Here is a 23,359-nt window from a genome sequence, read left to right as displayed (position 1 = left end):
AGACAGACGTGAGACGATGAGACAATTTAATTCAGCAATAAGATACTACAATATCGGGCGTAATATCAGCGGTGTTTACTAAATGGAACTTTTAAGCGTCAGACATTGTTTGACAGAAATTTTCATTTTTAAGCACACACGTGCGCCGGTATCATTGTTACAAATACGCACACGATACAACGGATAGGAACAAGGTAGGTGCCGTAGCTTTTGTTGAACTGTCTAACAATAATATCGTGCTGGATCAATAGAGATATCACACAACTATCGTTTCAGATGCATCTCAAGCCAAAATAACGAGACTGCTTTCTCATCACCGACCGCTTTCCGACAATACAAAACGAATATTTACCATACGTACAACGCTTTCCTCCGATCAGCGCAAGGACGACGTAGCTTCTCAAACATTTCTTTGTTCGTCCCATCTTTCAAACGGTATAGATAGAAGAATATTAAATACTGCGCACCTTTTCGCTACGCTACGCGTGCGACCCACGTGAGTCACGCGGCTTTCCCGGCTAAATTATTAATTAAAATTAATTCCTAGACGCTGTTAAATATTACTAATTTGTCTTCTACTCTCAACACTCTTTACTGAGCTGCATCCGTCGACACCGTCCATGGAGTAGCACTAGGGCCTCGGTCGTGACGCGCTTTCAAGTTTAAACCCAAATCGAAGATCCGAGTTCGATGCGCTTCTATTACTGGCACTTTTAAACGTCGTGTCGGCACAACCGAGGTCGAGACGAGACACAGATCTCGAGGTATTTAGTGCTACATCATACTATTTTCGCGTCAAGAACGCGCAGCATAACCCGCCAATTCATTTAATTTTTTATAAAAATACAGCCACGATAAAAAATTAAAGTGATTGGTAACCCTCTCATGGCGCATAAATAAATTACTACAGAAAAAAATTCGCCATATGCACTTCGTAGCCTTTTGCCATGGACAGTCTCTTCGGCCCGGAGTGTGCTACAGGTCCTACAGGATTGTTACTACACGTTAAAATGTACGCGCTGCGTAACATTGCATAAATTAATAATACTTTCCCTTTTTGTAATCTTATCGACCTCGCAAAATTAATTTAGAACAAAGTACGAACAGATTGAAGTACAGAGGACAACGGGCGCACGAATGTTTCACACTTATGTAGATCATTGGACTAGCAAGTTTCTTTTTTACACATTCGTTTAAATATATATACTTGTAAAACTAATATATATCTAAATTATCGTCTCAATCGCATACATTAAGCGTATTATTCAGACCTACGTGCGAAACCGCGTCGATTATTAAAGAAAAATGCCTAAAATTCACATTCAAACGTAGGTAAAAGAATGAAATATACATGTAGATGAATAACTGATTGTAGGGTAGCATGAGTACAGCTAAAAGATCGTAAATTAGTAATCGATATTCAATTGCATTAATATTAATTAAAAACTATCACAGTTTAGCCTGTGAAATTGTGTACATGTGTACACATGCAATGGGAAGAAAAAAAAATGACCAAGCGGAAAGATTACATTTCAGATGAAACATTCGTGCGCACATACGAACTTAAACGTAGGAGTTGTCATTGCGAAGAAATCATTTAAACAGCTACGGTGTAATCTCTGTTCCGTGGTGTATGTCGAGCAGGACACAAAATTGTAGTAATGGATACATTAAGATATGAGAAAAATAAATAAACTTTCAGTTCTACACGTAGTGCTATAAAGGATCATTAAAAGTTGAGGGAGTCGTCAAGCAGTTGTTTGAGTTCCTTGAGGTGTTGCATTTTGCTGCCAGTAGCGGGTGACGATGCAGTGGGACGTCCAGCGTACCTATAACATCAAGATAAATTCCTCAAAATATGCAATCTGCTTTTAAAATCTGATACATTTACGACACACACCAACCAATATCAATCAAATCTTACTAAAAGAACTATTTTGAAACTATTTAAAAGACTTAAAGTGCAAACGTAACGGCAGTAAATTCATATAATTAACGCAATTAATTTTACATATAATTATTTTATTCAATTTTTAATGTAAAATTGCAATATCTTTAATATATATTAAATAAATTTCATAACATAATCATGAATAAGAATAATAGTTTAGTAATTCATTCAATAATTCATTCAGTAATTCATTCAATTAACGGCTTGTATCTAAATAAAAATCAATTTACAATAATTTTCCATTAAATGACACAATTATTCAGTGACCATCTTGCCGATATTACCTCACTGTTCTTTGCTTTGGTTCAGTAGATTCCGTTGATTCCGGCTCTGACACAGTTGTGGTTTTAGTCGGTTTGGGCGACGAGAACAAACCGGCAAACCACCCTTGATCACTCGTGTTTGACGCGCCACTGCAACACACGGCCCAATTTTTCATTTTATTTTCATGAAACATATATAGAACGAAAAAAGCAGACGACTGCCTGTATAACTCATAATAAAAAGATAAAATAAACGCGCACTGATTCAAATATGTATATGAATTGCAAAATTTTAACGCGTCGCGTTCATCGTCGCGACAAAATAAAAAGTGGGCCGTGTGAACAGCTAAAGATATAAGAAATAAAATACAACGTGGTGTAACACGGGTGCACTCACACACACATACATACAAATACATTTTACTTTTTTTCAGTTTATTTTGATACTTACACTACGTTTCGGGTGCCGTTAAGCGCCGTGTGGAACCTAGGCTGCACGTAAGTCCATGCGCCTTGGTTCTTGTGTTCCTCCTGAGACCATATCAACTCTGCATTGGGATACTTAGCAGCTTCTTTCTTGACGAGATCGTACGGGAAAGGCGAGATCTAGAACCAAAAGAATCGATTAAAATATTGACATACATTGAATATTTCAACATAATTAAATTATGTAATTTAAAGAAATTTAATGAAATATGATACGATCAACTTGTCCCAAAAGTAATGGCTGACCTGTTCCACTCTCGCGATCGCAATCTTATCATCCAACTTCCGTTCCGTGCGCGCTTTCTTCAAGTCATAATAGACCTTTCCGGAACAGAACAGTAACTTCTTGACGCCGTTGGGATTCTGAGTCGCCGCACCTTCATCGGGTATCACTCTGAGGAACTGTGTGTCCTCCAGCATCAAGTCGAAGTTAGATTTAGCCTCTGGATGACGGAGCAACGATTTCGGTGTCATCAGGATCAACGGTTTTCTAAACGGCAATGCGATTTGCCGTCGCAGTATGTGGAAGTAGTTGGCCGGCGTACTGCAATTTGCGACAATCCAGTTGCTATCATGCAGCTGACGAACAGCAAATTCCTCGCTCTCCGGTGGGAAGTAATCCGGATCGTCGGCAGACATTTGAAGGAAACGCTCCAGACGAGCACTAGAGTGCTCGGGACCCTACAAAAAAAATGCGAATTTAAAGCCAATAAATTATATTGTGGAATGATGAAAACGATCGACTTGTCAGGTTGACCCCGCATGTATGCCTTGATTGTATATGAAATTGATTAGAGTTAAAATGAGTGTGATAATCCGTTTTGGAAACCTATATTTTATATTTGAAGAAAGTAAATTAATATTACAAAATAATTCGAGTTTAAGTTTGATTTTGCGAACTTACCATTCCTTCAAGACCATGTGGTTGCAACATTACGAGACCGGATTGCCTAACCCATTTAGCTTGACCGCTACTGATGAACTGATCAATTATACATTGCGCCGTATTGTTGAAATCTCCAAATTGAGCTTCCCAACATACCAACGCATTAGGATTCGTCATAGAATAGCCCAACTCAAATCCTATAATTGCAATAAAATCATTTTAATATACAAAACAGGAGCAAAATTTATAGAGCGCTATAATACCGACGGTACGTTTTAAAATGTACTAGTACTGAAAATCTACAATTTACATTACACAATACTAGAGACTTTTAGTACTGTCAATATATTTTGGAGCGTACCGATAATTATATCAGAATTGTAGAAACTGCAATCTTACCGAGAACACCGAATTCAGACAAAGAACTGTTGCACACAGTGTAAGGTGCCTGATCAGGATACAGATAGCAGAGTGGCCTATAAGTCGCCTTATCAACAGTCTGATGATGCAGTACATGATGCCTGTGGGAGAATGTGCCTCTCTCCACATCCTGACCTGACAAACGAACGTGAATACCTTCCTTGAGGAGAGATCCAAAAGCCATAGCTTCGCCGAGAGCCCAGTCGACGGTTCTAGCCTCGATCATTTCCATGCGAGACTTCAAAATACGCTCGATACCTGTAAAACGTATAAAAAATAATTATTATTTTTTTCCCCTAATTATATTGTATGTGACAAACGCCCCTCGCCTCGTCACTATATATATAGTCGACTAAATGCGCTATACAACATACAACAGGCATTTTGCTTCATACACACTTCGGATGTCGGACCCCCTACCACAGCGGCGAGCCGGGTAAATGGAAGGGAGATCACGTGTGTTTACGTTTACCCCCTTTACCGCACACACCTGCTACCCGTCGCTCTGAGTATAAATAGAGGACCGGAGCAAGCCAAAGACACCATTCCTCTCCCGATCCTGATTCCGACAAGAACTCTCCTAAGAACCGAAACACGAGGTTGCTCCTATCCTCCGTATAGAGAACGGGCGTTTCCCGTCCTCGGCCGAGCGTTTTCTCGGTGTGCGGATTCCCAGCACTCCGTGCGATTATCGACCCATAGATGTAGGATTTAGACTAATGCGTGTTCATCCGTAGTTATAAGTTTGCGTTACGATAGGTATAAGTCTATCCGCGGTACGACCGCCATTGCGCCCGTACGAGGTTGCTCCTATCCTCCGTATAGAGAACGGGCGTTTCCCGTCCTCGGCCGAGCGTTTTCTCGGTTTGCGGATTCCCCGCCGGGTACTCCCGATTGTAGCCGGCCCCGTGCGCGCCAGCACTCCGTGCGATTCCCGACCCATAGATGTAAGATTTAGACTAATGCGTGTTCATCCGTAGTTATAAGTTTGCGTTACGATAGGTATAAGTCTATCCGCGGTACGACCGCCGTTGCGCCCGTCTGTGCAATTAGCGCGAGATCTAGGGACGGTATAAAAAATCTGACGAGTCTAATAAGTACGCCACGGCTCTCCTTATAAGCATGCGGCGAGCAAAAGGCTCTTCGGCGGAAGAGCAGCTCGAGAAGAGGCTCAACAACAATATAAGACCCGAGTATTACATCCGCCTGGACGACGTCATCGGGTTGGAGAACCTAACTGCACGCGTAGCAGAGCTCGAAGTGAGACAAAAGCAAAACTGCGAGCAAAGGGCCGAAAAGAAAACCGCAGCCTATAACCGGAAGGAGTGTTGCTGGAGATGTAAGCAACGCGGACACACACGCTTGGGCTGCAAGAGACCGTTCCGAAAGTTTTGCTCACGTTGCGGCAAAAATGGCGTCTTTACCCGCGACTGCCACCCGGAAAATATGACACGGGCCGGGAAGCGAAGCCGCCGCCGCTATTCGATCCCCACCGCCGTCCAAGTAATGTATTGTCCGCGGCCCCACATCTCCGTCCGCATACAACGGCGTATTGTGCTGGCGTTAATCGATTCCGGCTCTGAAGTGTCTTTTATCAATATAGACATCGCTAAATATGTAAAATGTCTCGGATTCACCGAGGCATGCGAGAAGGCATACTCCGTCAAACTGGCGGATGGGAAATATACAGAGATTCCGTGGATCTTTACTCTCCCCGTGAAAATTGGTGACAAAACGTACGAGCATAATTTCTTCGTCATGCCCTCGTTGGAAAGCTCAATGCTAATTGGCGTTGACCTGTGGGCCAAGCTCGGGATCACGCTGGAGGCACCACCGGTAAACAATCCCGTCCCGTCCTAATCCTAATCCCGACAAGAACTCTCCTAGCAACCGAGACATCAGTTGAGTGCTCCCGACTGATGATATCCGACCGAGTCCCCGTGCGCGCCAGCGTTCTGTGCGATTACCGACCCATAGACTTAAGAATTAGGCTAATACTTGTCCGTTCGTAGTTATAAGTCCGCCCGCCATCCGATTGCGTTATGAACTCCGACGCGTCTACCTGCGGTAAACTATAAGCCGACCTACAAGACAAACTCCGACAATTGAGCTCTGCGATACACTTATATCCGTCTGCGTCACGAAATCCGTTGTTTGCGCTTACATCTGCGATCGGCTCAAAAACACACATATATCAACACTTACTCGCGGCAAGCGTGGCCCGCAATCGCGGTAAACTTACTTGTAAACATTTCTGTAAATTTATTGGATATATCTAGTAAAAGTCTACAATAAACGTCGATGTAAAATCATACAAGTGTCTCAACGCGTTTCTTAAACCCAGCCTCCGGCGAGCTAATTCTATGTGACAAGAAAGGCGTACCGTCACATGTACAAATTATACGATAAACTTTTACAATATATTTTTATGTGTTCGTAATTTTGATTTTCTATTACCTATATTTTATTTCTGATTCCTTTTATTCGATATATTTTTTTCCCGCAAGACAGATATTACCGTATTCGTTTTCTAACGCTGCTATGCTCACCTTTATGGATGACAAACTCAGCGGCATTCGGTGGCGGTGATGAGAATTTTTTTCCAATATGTATCAGCGTGTCTTCCTTGATACCAGTGGGCGAAACTTTCAACGGGTCCTTTCCTTCGAAGAAACCTGACCACGGTGAATCCAACCAGTCTTTGTACTTAATATGCGTCTCCTGCCTGGCGTTGTTATATGCTTCTTCACAGATCTTTTCGTATTTGTCTTTCACATCCTACAAAGAAACGTCGCTTTTATTGTAAAAGTAATTATATGAAGTAATTATATTATATATGTAACTTTCGCACCTTAACTTCTTCTTGTGTGACAACACTATTTTCAATGAGCGAGTTGGCATATTTGTCAAGGGCTGACAAAGTGTTCTTGATCTTACGGTACATCAGAGGCTGCGTGAACATCGGCTCGTCAATCTCATTATGACCATTGCGCCTGTAGGAGACCAAATCGATCACGACGTCTTTGTGGAAGGTAGCCCTCCATTCCGCCGCTACTTTGCACACGTGCATCACAGCTTCGGGATCATCGGAATTCACGTGGAAGATAGGTGCGTTCACCACTCGAGCCACATCTGATAAATAAATTCGCGATAATTAATGCCATTAGAGAATATAGACAGAACTCGATTTTCATCAGTAAGTACCAACCAGTGCAGTACGGCGACGATCGTGAATGCCTCGGATCGGTAGTAAAACCGATCTGATTATTCACAACAATGTGAATAGTGCCGTGAGTGGTGTAATCAGGCAGGTCAGATAGATGCATTGTCTCGAAGACAATGCCTTGACCGCAGAACGCAGCATCTCCGTGAAGAAGAATGGACATGACCTGGAGTATACATAAAATTACACTCATTAAAATGAATTAACATCCATAAACGTAACCAAGATTGTATAATTATATCACACATGTTATTGAATATCTAATAATCAATAATATTTAATCATTTTAATAACTACTTAACTGACTTGAATCTCACAATTCAAATTCTAAAGTTGTTTTTCCTTATTTAAACCGCTCATTGCTAATCTAATTATAAGTATTCAAGGTACATTTTCATTTATATAGCAATTGCTTACTTTCTTGCCTTCGCCGTCGCCACGGTAGAACTGCTCGGCGCGTGTTTTGCCTTGAACCACCGGATCTACAGCTTCCAAATGCGATGGATTTGCAACCACGGCGAGACGAATGTTCTTGTTCGTCACTCGATTAAGACGCTCAATGTACGTGCCCAAATGATATTTTACATCGCCGGAACCCTGAAATTATTTTATCATTAGTAGGATTCTCTTAGTATCAACAAACTAGCCGCAGTAGCAAAATACACTTTCTACGTAGCTAAGAAGCACGATTCGTCTTATGCTTACATCATCAGCGGCTTCGAGCGCAGCAAACTGTGTGAAAATTTGACTCAATGGCTTACGACAGACATTAGCGAGAACATTGAGACGACCACGATGAGGCATACCCATGACAATCGACTCAACTCCCAGTTCCGTAGACTTATCGATCACTTGCTTCATAGCTGGAATCAAAATTTCGCAACCCTCCAAACCGAATCTCTTCTCGGAGGACCATTTGCGCGCCAAAAATGCTTCGAATCTGTGATTCAAATTAAAAGACCCTTGCTAATTACGTCTCTTAGATACCAAGTGAATGCGAGAGAAGAGAATCTAAATTCCATACTTTGCCATTCACATGCCAATTTAGTATAATTCCTTTTTAAAAGGTATTTTGGAAAAACGCTTTTTAAGTTATATAACAAAAAAGATAAAAATATAAAAATATAAACAAAAATTAAATATAAGACTTTGGTTTTTCTGAAAATTTTTTACTTCAAAGTTTGCATGTTTTTTTAAAAAAATTCAGGTATTGGATTAGCGCTGGTGTTATTACCCGGTTGCGCGTGTCAATCTGGCTAAAATAAGCCTCTTCTCGTCATTCGTTACTTCCATGACTCCGGGCGTTTCCATCTTTTGCCTGATCCAATTGCATTGCTCCAAGGAGTTGATGAACATAAACTCGACACCTATGTGACCGCAGTAAGCGGACTCGAGTCGCTTCAGGATCTCACGCAACGGCAATGATTTTTCCTTGCCACCGATAAACGTGGTGGATGGCAATTTGAAAACACGATCCATGTCAGACTCCTCTGTATTAAATATTTGGAATGAAAAACACATGGATTTTAGAAACATCCCAAACCTTTCCCAATCAATATTGCTATATACTCAGATATTTAAATGCATCGCGCATTTATTTCGCATTTATGTAATATAAAATAATTCATGTAGCGTAAATATAAAAATTAAATTGTATATAAGTTGAACTGTTGGAATATGTGTATTTTTCTTTTCATTTCTTCTGTTTTTCTAAAACTGATACTGAAAATGTGCCTTTTATGCTTTAAAACTCTATTTTCAACAGTAATTACTTTCTTTTAGTACAAGATCTAATAGTAATCATTTTTAATTTAAGAAATAATATTTATATCGCATCTGTATAAATGCTTCTTTAATAATAGATAATATTCACATATTGCAAAATATCTGCTGAAACGAACATGCAGTATACTTTTGAAAGGTATGTGAGGATACTGATGATCATAACATATCGCTATGCGCACGACAGTGCAAACAAATACCAAACTGAAAGAAAAACAAAGTTCTTTGATGCAGAAGAAAAGCTGTGAGCTTAAAGTAAAGCATCGTTAGTTCAAACTTCAAACAACAATCACCATTGAACCAACCATTGGAAAGTGTTTCAAACAAACTAGGAAGATGTAATAAAAAATATACAGCAAATAAGACAATATAAAATGCGGTGAGAAACAGAACATAGGTAAAGGGAAAAAAATACATGTTAGAAAAATTGTCAGAGATAATATACGCAACACTTCGATTCAACAGAGAGGGTGAGAAAGTAAAAGAGGAACAAAACTAGTTTCTTTTTTTGCCAAAGTTTTACATCCGTATCTGTAGTCCGTCACATTAAAATATCTGTGACATCAATACTCAAATGTCCCTCCTCTAATTCCTCCACGGAAGACGTTTGAAAACTACCTGTTGCCTGTGAATATCTTTTGACTTTTTACATAGTCGAGATATGTTTACACAGAAGAACCCAAGCACCTGGTATATAGGCTTTCAGTCGAAAACTACCTGACTTCACAGTGCAAATCCAAAATAAACCAGTGCCTCCCAATAGACTAGCGCAAGTAAAAGAGAGCTTTACGGGAGCAACCCCGATTTGGGCGGCGATTACTACATACTTTTCATTAGGACGGCTACTCGGTATTGAAGTTCCTGCGAGAAAGTAGTGCGTGGTCTCTTCCCTGTGGACATTAGACTCAAACTCAACAATTGGATCGAATATTGATCCCCCAAAGATTTGGCTTCTTAATTCATTACCTGCCGCATTCAGCTCATACTTGCTCGTAATAAAACGAATCAAGAGATTTAATAAATTAATAACTCTAGATCTCTGATTATATTAATAATTAAACGTGTTGCACATTTTATCTTTCAATGATATCTTTTTTCGATGTGATACCAAAACAACAGCTATGCTCGCGGGATAAAGAGAATAAAGTATAAGTAGAGTTATGGAAAAGTGCTGAAAGAATTAAGCGATAAACTGAATTACTAACGAGATGAATTAATAACGTGAAGCAAAACTTTACACATTTCCATGTGTCCAAATAATACTTGGAAGATAGAAATATTCATTTGTCCTCATTTAAATTAAACATGAGAGAAGAAATTAAACATAGCTTTATGCAATAGCAGCCTGCAAATAAGTTTTATACGGAAAATTAATACTCGAAAATATACTCGAAGATACATACGATTACGTTATCAATTAGTATTGAGTCTAATTACTAGTTTACAAATGCATGATGCATTTTTGTTCAAAAAAATCCATCTTTTTACAGTTTATTCTTTTCTATTTATGCAAAAACACGTTCAATTAAGCTTACCGAATGAATAATGGGTATAGAGTAATTCTTGCGGATGTCTATCATCAAGATCAGCGCTGTTGATGCCGAGTGGGTCCAATTTAGCGATATGATGGCCACGAATCTGTCAATTTAATGCCACATTCATGCGAACCAAATAGTTTTCAAATTCTCATTTGATTTAAGTATATTTAGTCAAAAATATAAATTACTGTGCTTGATGTTGTACTCTTTCAAAGAATAGGTGCATTACGACAAAGATAATACATGGTGTTTGATGCAAGTTATCTCTCATTGTGCTCTCTAAGAAAAACATCATATCACAGTAATTGACATTAAATACGCATATTAAGATATGAAGCTATTGTCTTAACATTTGCGAATGTGTTATCTGCTCCTTAGTTTCCCTATTATTAATGCGTTATCATCTGCTTAATTATGCGTTATATTATCTGTTTTATTAATTAAAGACTGATAAGTGTCCGCTTAAACATCCCCTTATTTATGCAAAGGGGTTTGTAACTCATACAAGGAAAAACAATCGCGCGCAATATGTTAGTGTGTATAAATTTTAAAAAGACAAGCATGCTAGACAAAAAACGTGTGCAAATATCCAAAAGCAATACACATACAACAAATACAAATTGTACATGCAAAGTCAACAGGAATTTCTTTGTTATTCTTACCCCAACATTTTACTCACATAATATCAGACAATGTACGTATATATATTTATCTATTTTTACTCTCTGTCAAATATAAACGCGATAAATTCATAATGATAAATGTGTCATACTCGACAATGCCTGCATGCATATGGACATTCGAATTATGAAGTCCGATTAAATTATCGATTATTATGAAAAGATGTGGCGTATCATTTGTATGATTCAAAATGAATATAATGCTTTCTCAAACATTTTCAGTATCAGTAAGTTTGTCACAATACGAAGCTCGTTAAATACCTTCCCTTTGCACACAGTACATAATATTGAATCTTATACAATTCTTTCCAACTGCCGTTAGGAGTAAGTCAGTTGTACGATATTTTCAATATTAAGAAACAAAGAAACTTAAAAAATATAATTTCCAAAAAAATATAAAGAAATAATAAATTTCTTATTTAACTTTATATACATACATAGACATTACTTCAACAGAATTTTGAAATACGTTCCATACGTTATAGACAAGATAATCATTAAGATTATTTTAAAATTGTGTTCTAAAATTACAAACAATTTTACAAGCAATTATTTTTTAAAAAGATGCTTGAAAGTTTATGTAGAAGTAGAAAAATGCTTTCAACAAAATATAAGTAAAATGTTAATATGCAAAGATGATTGCGTAAAATGATAATACTGAATGCGAATTGGAAAGAGATGTTTCGAAATTGCAGTAAACATGGGCCGGGTAATATGACTCTATATACGCATTTATACACCACATACTCCAAACCAGTACAATGCGATTCTTATATACCTTTAAACGTATGGTACGTATGGCGAGAAACGCATATTTAAAACAAAAGCCCGTTTAAAATGCTTTGGAAGAAAAGCCTTACCAAGCATATACTGTCGCAGCACTTGCTCTGGAGCCCCCTTGCGGGCTGCGTAATGCGTGTGTATCAGGTCTGTTTGCATAATACCCAGCGGGTCCAGATCGGCAACTAAGTGACCTCGGGCCTATACGCCAACGAATAATCCCGAAAAAGAACCTCACATTTATATATAAACTGTGTCTACTCTCGCAACTACACTGTACATATAATTGCAATCAAGAAATATGGAAGCAATAAGCTACATACAACTATTTAGCAAACAAATATTCCACTTATATGTTCTGATACTTGTAACATATCATATACCAAGAATTGATATCTATTGCAACAATGTTTATGAAGGAATGGATTCTCTTTCATTTTTCTCACGATTATAATTTAACTACAATTAAAACAAAATAGAAGCGTTGCTATAACTTATTAAATAACTACCACAGTTTTAATAAGCTAATTAAAAATAGTGTGCTGCTGCTTCTTTTACGATAAAAGTATCTGATGTATTGAGAAAAGTCATCAAATATCAGGGCATCAAAAATCATAATTTGAAAAACCGCATTTTTATTTTGGGAAAAATGTGGAGATGCAAGACATGCTTGAGATAGAAGATGCAGTGAGCCACTAGTGTAATCGTACAAAATGAGGCTATTATGCAATATTCGCTCATATAATTTGCTATATATATATATATATATATATATATATATGTACTCAATGCATTTATTGTGTAATCATATGTTGACAGTATATGAAACAAACATGATGTCAGAAAAATTTGGAAACACACATGATAGCCCCTAACACTAAGCAGAAATTACAACGTACAATATTTCATGTCCCAGGCTCATATCGACATATTCACTATGCATAAAGTTTATATCGCATACAGTATATGGATATAAGTTCTAATCCATATAACATATGGATATATATATATATTACCTTTACTCATATTAAAAGACGTTCTTATTTATTACATAATATATATATATATATAAACAAAACTGGGACACAAAAGATTCGAAAATATTTTGTTCAGTGGAATTTACATGCATATACATATACATTGATGCATGTACGCTGTATCAATGCATGCCACAGCAATTTCCGTAGTATGTGAATAAACTTCAAAACGTATATGTAGTATCGTATTTGTTTCGACAGAGCTAGGAAATTGTAAAACTTTATTATTGAATTAAAATTTTTTAAAACGTTTAACTGGAAGACAATATCTTTGACATATCGCTATTAAAATAAAATATATTCTTATTCATGCAAATTTTAATGAAGTATATTTAGTATGATTTAAAAGCGGATTTCTCCAGGCTCCCATTTAATTTATTAGACATGTTATCTAGTAATAAAATAAAAAAATATTACAATATTACATCTTTATAGATAATAGAGATAGGAGCAGAAAATTACCAGAGAGTTGTATTTTTATATAATTAAAGTGTATTACCATAAAAGCAATATTGAAAAAGCAATTTTTGCTGCATTTAGTTATTCATTTCGTTATCTAAGTAAATTATACACGGCTGAATAAAGCAATCATTTCTTGCAAACAAATTAATACAAATTACTAAGAGTTATTATTATTTACATATTTTTCATAAAATTACACATGATAAATTGTCATGTGCAAAATATACTTGTTTGCAAAAATACTTGTTTGCAAAAATACTTGTTTGCAATCACAGCCCGTTAAAATTGGTTACCAGGGGGGTAAAGCAAACAAAATTCCGATATCATACCTGATAAGAACGAATAATAGCTTGCACCGCTAGATGGTCGTCAATAATTTTTTCATTAACTGGCGCCTGACCGAGTTGTGTCCCGCCACCCAGGGGTAACAACGCTCCGAGTGGTACTTGGTTGTAACTTGGAGCGAGGGATGGTGGTGCCTGATACGCGAATCCTGGGGAAGCTCCAGCGGTGCTGTTTCGAAAGAAGGAATCCCATGACTACGAATAAACAAAGGTAAAATAAATTTAAGAAAAATCTTTCCAGCTATAATATGAGCAAACGGCACAATCAAATAGCTTCCACAAAAGAAAAGAAAAAAACGGATATACATCCTCTTTGCCTTTTCAACAAACTTTAATTAATTTTCATTTCTCCTATGGTGAGAAATTGATTTCGAATTTTGTACGAGGATACATTTAGCTTTACTTACCACATGCACGCTGTTCGGATCTTGCAGCCACGCGTTGTACATCTCCTCCACGTAAGAGCTGGAGCTGCCATTCAAGAAGGGCTCGGTTGCCGCCCGGCTGTTGTACTTGCGCGCGGGCTCCGTAAAAATCACCTGACTGGTCCTGGTCAAGGGATGACTGCGGACCACCCAGGATGCGTATCTCTCGGGCCCGCACATGCGCGGCGCCAAGGGGGCCAGCGTGCTAAATATTGTCCTTGCCTTATACATTTTGACCTGGAACATGATAGAAGGCAGAAGGTCAGTTGCTGCTTTATCTCGCTACATATCGTCAATGTGGAAGAGATGTAAATAAGCTAACGAAACTGCGTAAACATAGTCACCGATAAGGCGTTCTTAGTATTTTACGCGTCACTTGAATTTCTCAAGTGACCAAATGAGTATGCGTTGTTTGAAGATCTGACTTGCATTTAAATTAAGCGTTTCAGGTCCCTCGCACAGTCATGAGGCATCAATGAGAATATAAACTTTGATAAGCGTATAGGGCAATGTGTGTTAAGCCAATCTTGCAGTACGTACGATTACAAACTGATTTGTCTGGCCTTATCTGTTATAGTCTCTTGCCTTATCAATTGTTCTCATTGCATCACTGAAATTCTAGACTTTGTCTGCATGTCATATCTACTGATTGCTAAGAAACACGGAGAATACTAAAGACGCATTTTGCAATTGTGTAAGCATGATTGGTATATCTGGGCATTCTCACATGTTGCAATATACATGTATATGCGTGCTTGTTTGTGCACAGGTTAAATAAAACCCCAGTTGATATATAGACGCTTTTATAGAATACGCTTTATCTTAGCATAGAGACATAACTGCGTCATTAGGTACAATCAAATTCAAAGTAAATACGCGATCAATATTCACACATATTATTCAACAAATAACGTGCAATTGTATTTATACAATTTCGCAGAATTCGCGGAATAAATTAAAGATTAAATACATAAAATTGTTTGAGGTGTTATTTATATTATTATGTTCAATCGATTAATATTTATATAACGAAAAGTTTCTATGTTTCACTGCGCTTTACTAAATGTTTACCATAACTATCGAGGCGTTACCACTCTATTTTTACCAACTGGCCGGCTTCCAAATTGCGTAACGTTGTTCGAGAAAAAAAAATCACGCGATAAACGTTTCACGGAAAACCACAGAAAACATTTTAAATGTTACTGAGATGCCGGTACATCATCTCATCTGTATAAATATAAAATAGCATCTTACATAAAAAGATCCTCGCGGCAACACACTTAATTAGTGATTCGCAAAATGCTGTCTGAAGTACTTCCTTTAAAAAGCAGAGTGAAGGCTAAAAAGCACAGTACACGGGCAAAGTTTGCACTATCAAGACCTTGCGGAATTCAGATAAGCCTTGACAGACGTCATTCTGTCTGCCAGAAACGCGTGTAATGTTCTAAGATAAAATACTTGAAATATAGCTCTTTTTAGCTTCAAAGAAGAGCAGTATTTTCTTCAAAAGGGAAGTCTTACCAGCCAGACAGTCACATTCAAATTGTTGTATATTTATAAATATTTATAGAATATTCACTCAATATTTATGGACGCTACATTAATTCAAAACGTTGAGAGCAAATTTTAACGTGACCAATTGTGACTCCCGAATACTTCTCAATAATCATATTTAAATTGGCAATTATTATTATTTATTTAACAGCAACAGAATCATTAATCAAATTAGACCCAGTTTCTCAATTGAGACGAAAAATTCACTCACAGAGAGGCGGAACATTTGACGTCACGTACGTGCCCCTTTATTTAGAGAGATAAGATTGCAAGATAAGGTAAGTAATGAGAGAGCAAGCAGAAAAATTCTTGTAGATTAATACTTCCTTTCACTTCAAACAGTATATATGTACAAATCAGACGGTAAAGTTAAAGCAACGAAGGCCATCGAGCCGTATCGGTTTTTCTCCACAGATCGCCGCACAATTGTGTCCTTACAAAATACAAATTTTGTTCGCATTTACCTTGAGCAGTTCTCTCTTTATTCGACACCCAGAGTATGCGGAAAAGCGTGGAAAAAGAAATGTGTATGTGCAACCGGGAAAAATAAAACTCTCAAAGTCCGATCAACACGCGGCAAGACGGTCTCGAATGCGCTTCGAGACGATCGCTGGCCTCGTTCGCGCGCATGTGACTATCGGAAAAAACTGCGGGGCTCGCCCTGTCTCCCGTGCTCCTGACGTAGAACCTCTGCGAAATCGCGACGGCGTGGCGCGGCGCGGCGCGGCGCGGGCGGGAGGCGGGGAATACCTGACACTGTCGCTCGCGCTCACGTCAGAAATGCAGATGCGAAACGTCGGTCCCGAGAACGCACCGTTACTTGAATGTACGCAACCACAAGTCTGTGTATCTGTTACAGCAAAAGCGTGAAATTAATAAATTATATAGGTACTAATAAATTTATACTAAAGTATAATTTAAGTGAAAGTAATCGATACTTTTACCAGCAACCGGGTACAGAAACGACATATAATTCAAAAAAATACCATTCTAGCTTTGTCAAAAATTATTGTATCCCTTTGTTCTGCGATGAATATTTATTTTAGGTATCGTACAAAAAATCGAAGATGATATTAATTTATATTTTTATTCGTTTTTATATCAATGAAATAAAAAAGTATTCGCACAGAGAATTTATATTAATATATTTTTATTACTGTAAAATATATAAATATAAATATAGCAAACAGATCTTACATGTCTCTGGTACTACTGAAACAATTAAATACTCGAGATCTCTGAAAAAAGAGGCCGAGAATTGCGAAAAACCAGACCACGTGTACTAACCGCGTCTTTTTGGTCGCACTTACCAAAACCACGTGTCTACATTTAGCACGCTTTATCCTCTCCCTTTCCCTCCTTGCCGATCTCTACAGGGCCGCTCGTTCATCAAGATTCAAGATGATGGAAGAGCAAGCATTCGTATTTCTTTTTTTCCACAATTAAACGCGCGGAAGTCGAGGAGCATAACGATTGCAGAACGATCGAACTCGTTGTTGCAGTTGCGGGAAAAGAATTGCGAGGAGCGCGTTGAAGACGGAAAGAAACAGACCACGCGCCCACGCGCAAACTCGATCGAATAAACGGCGGAGAACGGCGGAGAACGGCGAAGGACGGCGCGCTAACAAGTCGCTAACGAGTTACGAGATTGCTAACGATGCCGCTAACAAGCATTTAACGCCTATTCTAATAATCCGCGGTGAATACGGTGATTCACGAATCGCAATCTCTATCGCGAAGGCGAAGAGACCTGACGCTCAGTCTCACTGCTCAGGCGTGTACCTTAACCTACGAACTCTCGCTCGCGCCTCCCTCGGCCTCGCAGAACTGACTACTCCGGGGTCTGATTACTCCGATTACGATTTCGTCACAACTGTCACAAGACGAGATCGACGCCGGGCGGATCTCTTATCGCGAATGTTTCTCTTTTTCTCCCTTCTTCTCGCCTCCTCTCGATAAGACACTGCACGAGGGTGAGAAAGAGAGGTTAGGAGGGAAGGCGAGGGGGTTACCGCGTACGCGTACGGTGAAGTCAGGTGACTATTTTCGGTCCGCGGTAGATTTTTACGTAACTGAGCGTAATCTCCCGACGGCGCGGGCGATCGCGTCGCGCGACTCGATCGATCGGTCGACCGACCGGCGACGATCGCCGAACGTCGTTGGACGAGAGACGTCGGCTCGCGCGCCGGAGAACTTCGCCTATATACCTGATGTTAACACGACGAGGGTCACACACCGTCCACCATTTGCTACTCGCTGCCACTCGCTTCCACCGCAGTCTGATCTGAAACTCCGAACGCTCCCCAAAAATAGCGCTCGGCCGCTCGCGACTTCGCGAGGAGACGAACTTGAGCGCGACCTAGCGACGAAGGCGGGCACGATGGGCACGAGCCGCACGCCGCACGAGACTGGCATTCGAAGATTTTCCTCGCGCGGTCACGTGACGGAAGCGCGGGAATTGATCCCGAAATTTGAGATTTAATCACGAGAAACATAGGCGAGATCGATCGATCTCCGATTAGTTTAATTAATGATTAATTTTTCGAATAATATCTATATTGTTTTGTCGACGTAAATAGAATTATTAATTTCTTATTATTTAACATATGGAAGAAAAAATTAGATCGAAAACAATGAATTATGGATAGAAAACTTTTATTATTAAATGTAGAATTACAAATAGAAACTTTTTATTAAATAGAAACTTTGCTTTAGATACTGCCGGTTAAATTAATTGTCGATTAATTAAGTCGCCCTGTGCACTTTCGATGTAATTACTTCAGTTTAAGAAAAAGTCTGAAATAATAAATTTAATTTTAAGCCGGATTACATTTTTTCAATTGTTAATTATCGCACTTTCTTCGATTTCGAGGAACGCAGATTCTAATCTTTAATCTTTAATTGGTTGTCGTCGCAACATTGAAATGGCGAAACTTTAAAGTGTCTCTTCGCTTCCGTTGTTAAATTGTCTAAATATTGAATTTGTCCCTGTGTGAATATTTCAAAACAAAGAAGGATGCGTCCGCAACAAGAGAACGATGTGATCGTCCACCGTGTTGTATAACTGTAACCTACGAATTATTTTTTTAATTTTATATGTATATTTTGTATGTATGTTTTGTGAGAGACAAATTATCCTTTTTGTAACAAAAACGGTGTAATTTAATATAAATTTTGAATAATGCACGTTAAATTGTATTGTATGTTAAACTATATGTGAGCGAGGAATTATGAAACTTAAGAAGAATTTGATGTAATCAATATGAATATTTATAACGATATAAGCGGAATTTTTGGTAATTGTTTAAATAAAAAATAAAATCTTGTGAAATGAATATCTTGGAAAAACCTAGAGTAAAATTCTATTCTTGTTCGCAGTTGATTTTTCTATATATTATGTCTATTTCTATATATTTTTGCTTTTCAGAATTACCTTTGAGAAATCAATCCGAAATGCAATCATGGCGCAAATTAAACGAATCGGAAAGCAGACCGAACATCACGCTAAGAAGTATATTATCGCTTAGATTTAATTCCGACGATTAGATTCTAGAAACCATATTTTTCTCATTTATATTTGCATTATGTTAAATTTTCCTTTATGTGTTTAATGTTATGTCGGAATTAGTTCCAAACAAAATTTCTGAAAGCGTTTTAGATAAAAAACAATTTAAATATAATACCACTAACTTTATTTAGGGATGGGACAGGAATTGAACAAAGCAGAAACAAAATGCTTTACGTTAAAGTCGGAATTGAATTATATGATGGATGTTTGTCGGAAGGCTCAAACGGAAATAAGGGAAAGTAAAGAAACGTCCGACATTTCGCCAATAATATCATTATCTAAAAGTCCAGGCTTGAAATCTCCAATCAAGCATAATGGTTGCAACAGCGAAATTACAGGTACCAAAACTGCAAACTGTAACATCCCTCAGAGAAATCGTAATGTTGAACTACAGGCTGAAGAAAATTTTGATAAAAAAATTCTTTCGAGATTAAAATGGACCTGTACATACATTTAAATGTCCATGTTCCCGTAGACGCTTTCAATTTGAGCCCGAAGTCTGCCCGATTTTCTCCGAGAAAAAGCATCGATGACGATGATATTATCGGGAGGTCCGAGAGTCTAATAGAAGAAAGACAGAGAGGACTATTGAATGTCACAATTACACCGAGGACTCACTTATACAAGAAACTTCCTCATTCGATAACGACGATGCCAACTCAGGATGAAATCACGGAAGTAGGCGTACGCTATATACGCGAGATTATATTTTTGTAAATGTGTACGAGAATTTTACGTACACACATTTTTGTACTTAACGAGCTTCGTAACAAATAGGCGGACAGAGGATATAAAAGTTATTACTTCCCGTCGAGTATGTCCTTCGAGAAACTGACGTCGCAAGCGGACGAGGATTATCTCCGCGTAACGCCGTGCTCCGCGAGAAGAAGTGTCGAAGATATTGAAGGTATTGAAGATTCGGGATTGAATTTGGTCAATTTGGACATGTCAAATACCGCAAAAACCAGACGAGTGGTGAAAAGTAGGTCGAGAACGGGAAGAAGCGAAATAAACTCCGTATACAGGATGGATAATTCGGTGTCGAAACCGCGGAAAAGAAAAGCGAAGTTACGAAGTTCTGTTTCCAAGAGCACGGTCACCACCAAAGACACGGGTTTTATTGGTAGAAAAGAAGCGAAGCGACGTCGGCACAGAGGTAAAGAGTCGATTTTGCGTGATGTGATCCGTCTCTGCATATATATTTTACAATTAAATCTACCATAAATTGATTTCTATTGTTTAATTTTTGACGCAGGCCATGGTGTTGCGCATCAACAATCCAATCCCCCAAAGCAGCTGAAGAAGTCTAACGACGTTGTGGAAATTTTTCATAATACTAGATTAAAGAACAGCAATTCCGGGATGTCCAGTAAGCACTCTAAAGTCGATGAAGCTAAGTATGAAAAAAAATCGCACCTTCCCAAGACCGTTGATCGGAGGAACCAAGAGGCATCGGTGTCAAGTCCAAGAGACAGATGTTCTAAACGTGTAAATCACGAATGTCAATCCTACGATAAGAAAAATGAACCAGCTCATCCTCAGACATTAAATTGTCAAAATAACTCAGGGTAATTATCTGTAACCATAATAATAGTCACTTATAGTCACGTTATTGTAGTTACTCTTGATAACTCTGATGGAAATATTTTACTGAAAATAAAATAAAATTTTATTGAAATGTATTTGAAATTAATTCTCAATTGACCCTCATTATGATTCCATCGCAATATTTCAGTACAAATTCAGTTTTCAGTTAAATTAATTCAATTAATTTCATGATATCTAATATTTAAAAAATTGTTATTACTTTCCAACAGTATAATTTAATTTTTCTTATATTTCATAGTATTACATTACATATCGTATATAAGAAAAATTATGATTTATTTTGAAATAATATATTCAGTAATTTTATTTCACTTTTCATCGATTTCATAGTACTTGAGCAAAATATTTCCATCAGAGAATCGATGAATATATATATAGTCATCATTATCTCTACATTTCTATTATCGTTTTTATTTATTATTTACTGTCGAATTTCTATCGTCATCATTACTGCTAGCGAATTCCTTTCTCTTGTAGAGCGACGCCCGAGGTAGCACAGGAACAAGATAAGTCGGAAAAGCATCCTGACAATGGTCCATTGACAGAAGATGAAACGCGACAGTGCGAGCGCGCTTTCAACAGATACGACGATCCAATGTTCATGCCCAGCTATGGGATGCCGACTTTGGCGTCGAAATTAAAACGCTCGAGCAGATCGTACTTCAGCAGGTTTAACTTCCGAAACATACCGTTCGTGGTGGGGACCTCGGTGACCCCGAGCCACAATCTTGGATTAAATATTCAACAAGTAAGCGAAATTTCGAGAAAGGCAGCTCCGTGTTGATTACATCAAATTTTTTTTAAGTTTCATAATTTTTTCGCGCACAATTTAATATACAATACAATTTAACGTGCATTATTTAAAATTTACGTTAAATTACACTGCTTTTTTCGTTACAAAAAGAATAATTTGTCTCTCGCAAAATATACATGTAACTAAAAGCAGTCGTTTCTTAATCTAAAGAAAAACGTCCTCCGCAACGCAGGTATTGAGCGTGATGAAGATGAGACAGCCGATCGCGAGTGATGTTACCCCGTCGTTGATCCGCAAAGTCAGCAGAGGCATGAGACCGGTGTCGATCCTTCTGGATCAGATGAACGGTCATTACGAGGGATCGATTCTCAACGTGAGCTCGCAAATGACTGGAACGTTTAACAGCGGGGAGAACCTGGATCGAGATAAAAGATTGCCCGTGTTTAATTTACATGTGAGAAAGACGCCAAGCGGCTGTGTGCCGAAGGTGTCCACCGATGCAGAAATGATTTCTGAAAAAGAGAATAACGCTTCTAAACAGCTTCGTAAAGAGAAAGGTGATTCGTGCGATCGTAGGACTAGGCAGCAGTCTTCTTTCGCTGTAAGCAAAAGCAACACGCTGACGAGTTCTCAAAATCAGCAAGAAATTTCGAGGACGTTAAAGGTAAATCGCATTCTAGCTGTTGGCAGTTAAAACGTATTATAACCGTATTGGTACTGCAGGGTAATATCGGCGATCATAAAATACGTATTCCTGATTCGCACAATTCTAAGGAGATACGTGACGTTCTGATCAATCTTCACGATCAATTTGAAGAGATGAACACGTGAGTGTGCTGGCGTCATTTAAATTTGAAAGTTTAATAAGAACTACCGGTTATGTTCTTTACAGAAAATACGAGAGACTGCAATTGGAGGTGGACAAGTCAAACGATAAATCTTTAGCGAAGGAATTGTCCGCTTTGGAAAAGGAGCTCAACGCCAAGGAAGAAGAAATCAATGCCGTCGTCGGTCTCTACAAAGAAGTGAGAGCTATTATTGAACATGCGACGTATTCCGCGGACGTGCACACACATTTTTTTTTAAATGACATTGCGAAAACAGGTAATGACGCTGAAGCGGCAGATGAAAATGCTGCACGAGAAAAACAGTCTGGTTTGCATCGCGACCGAGTCGGCCAAGGAAACGTGCGAGGATCCCTTTCCCTTGTCGATTATACCCGGAAAGTCTCATTCGATGAATCCGACGCAGATCTTCGGTCGAAGAAAAATTTACAATGCGACGCGAGAACCGCCCGCTTCCATACAGCTGGCTGCGTTGTTACGGCAGATTCAGACGTTTCATAAGCAGCTGCAGCTCGTGTCGTGACGTTGTAAAGTCGAGTCACCTTAAAAGAACAAAAAGAAAATGGAATAAAATTGCAGTTATTTTTACCAAATCGCCTACACATTGATACAATGGAATTTCAGTATTTCCGAATCGCAGGAAAAGGCAGAAGCATCATTTAATTTCTTCTTCCGTTCGTACAAAAGATGCGCATTTAACGGGAACGATTTGGGAGATGTTTCTTCTTCTTTTTCTTTAGGGACAATAAAAAA

At 38.4% G+C, this 23,359-nt stretch overlaps 2 protein-coding genes across 9 annotated transcripts; one reads left to right on the top strand and one right to left on the bottom strand.

The window, feature by feature from the left end:
* Positions 1 to 9: 9 nt before the first annotated feature.
* Positions 10 to 18,196, bottom strand: Nc73ef (oxoglutarate dehydrogenase Nc73EF). Of its 8 annotated transcripts, none has more exons than XM_071713535.1 (17): positions 18,039 to 18,196; positions 14,260 to 14,514; positions 13,838 to 14,047; positions 10,547 to 10,649; positions 9,839 to 9,901; positions 8,464 to 8,719; positions 7,935 to 8,169; positions 7,647 to 7,826; positions 7,215 to 7,395; positions 6,858 to 7,138; positions 6,556 to 6,784; positions 3,986 to 4,264; positions 3,605 to 3,783; positions 2,947 to 3,381; positions 2,666 to 2,820; positions 2,236 to 2,364; positions 10 to 1,829 (listed from the first exon to the last, which is right to left on the bottom strand). In XM_071713535.1, exons 2-17 carry the CDS (start codon positions 14,506 to 14,508, stop codon positions 1,730 to 1,732), a joined length of 3,264 nt encoding a protein of 1,087 aa, XP_071569636.1. In that variant the 5' UTR covers positions 14,509 to 14,514; positions 18,039 to 18,196; the 3' UTR covers positions 10 to 1,729. The 8 variants fall into 8 exon arrangements, with proteins under 8 accessions (XP_071569636.1, XP_071569638.1, XP_071569637.1 ...); XM_071713537.1 differs by lacking the exon at positions 18,039 to 18,196 and adding an exon at positions 17,614 to 17,765; XM_071713536.1 differs by lacking the exon at positions 18,039 to 18,196 and adding an exon at positions 16,296 to 16,617.
* A 1,910-nt stretch (positions 18,197 to 20,106) lies between these two features.
* Positions 20,107 to 23,209, top strand: LOC139776686 (uncharacterized). Its single transcript, XM_071713557.1, has 7 exons — positions 20,107 to 20,555; positions 20,655 to 20,967; positions 21,485 to 21,755; positions 21,994 to 22,425; positions 22,485 to 22,588; positions 22,654 to 22,786; positions 22,866 to 23,209. Exons 1-7 carry the CDS (start codon positions 20,216 to 20,218, stop codon positions 23,127 to 23,129), a joined length of 1,857 nt encoding a protein of 618 aa, XP_071569658.1. The 5' UTR covers positions 20,107 to 20,215; the 3' UTR covers positions 23,130 to 23,209.
* Positions 23,210 to 23,359: the final 150 nt, after the last annotated feature.

The sequence above is a fragment of the Temnothorax nylanderi genome, unplaced genomic scaffold (genome assembly GCF_030848795.1).
Source record: "Temnothorax nylanderi isolate EJ_2023f unplaced genomic scaffold, tnyl_v1.0 TNYL_tig0125_pilon, whole genome shotgun sequence".
Taxonomy (NCBI): Eukaryota; Metazoa; Arthropoda; class Insecta; order Hymenoptera; family Formicidae; genus Temnothorax; species Temnothorax nylanderi.
Note: the sequence above shows the minus strand (reverse complement) of the source record. Positions and strands in the feature narration are given on the sequence as shown.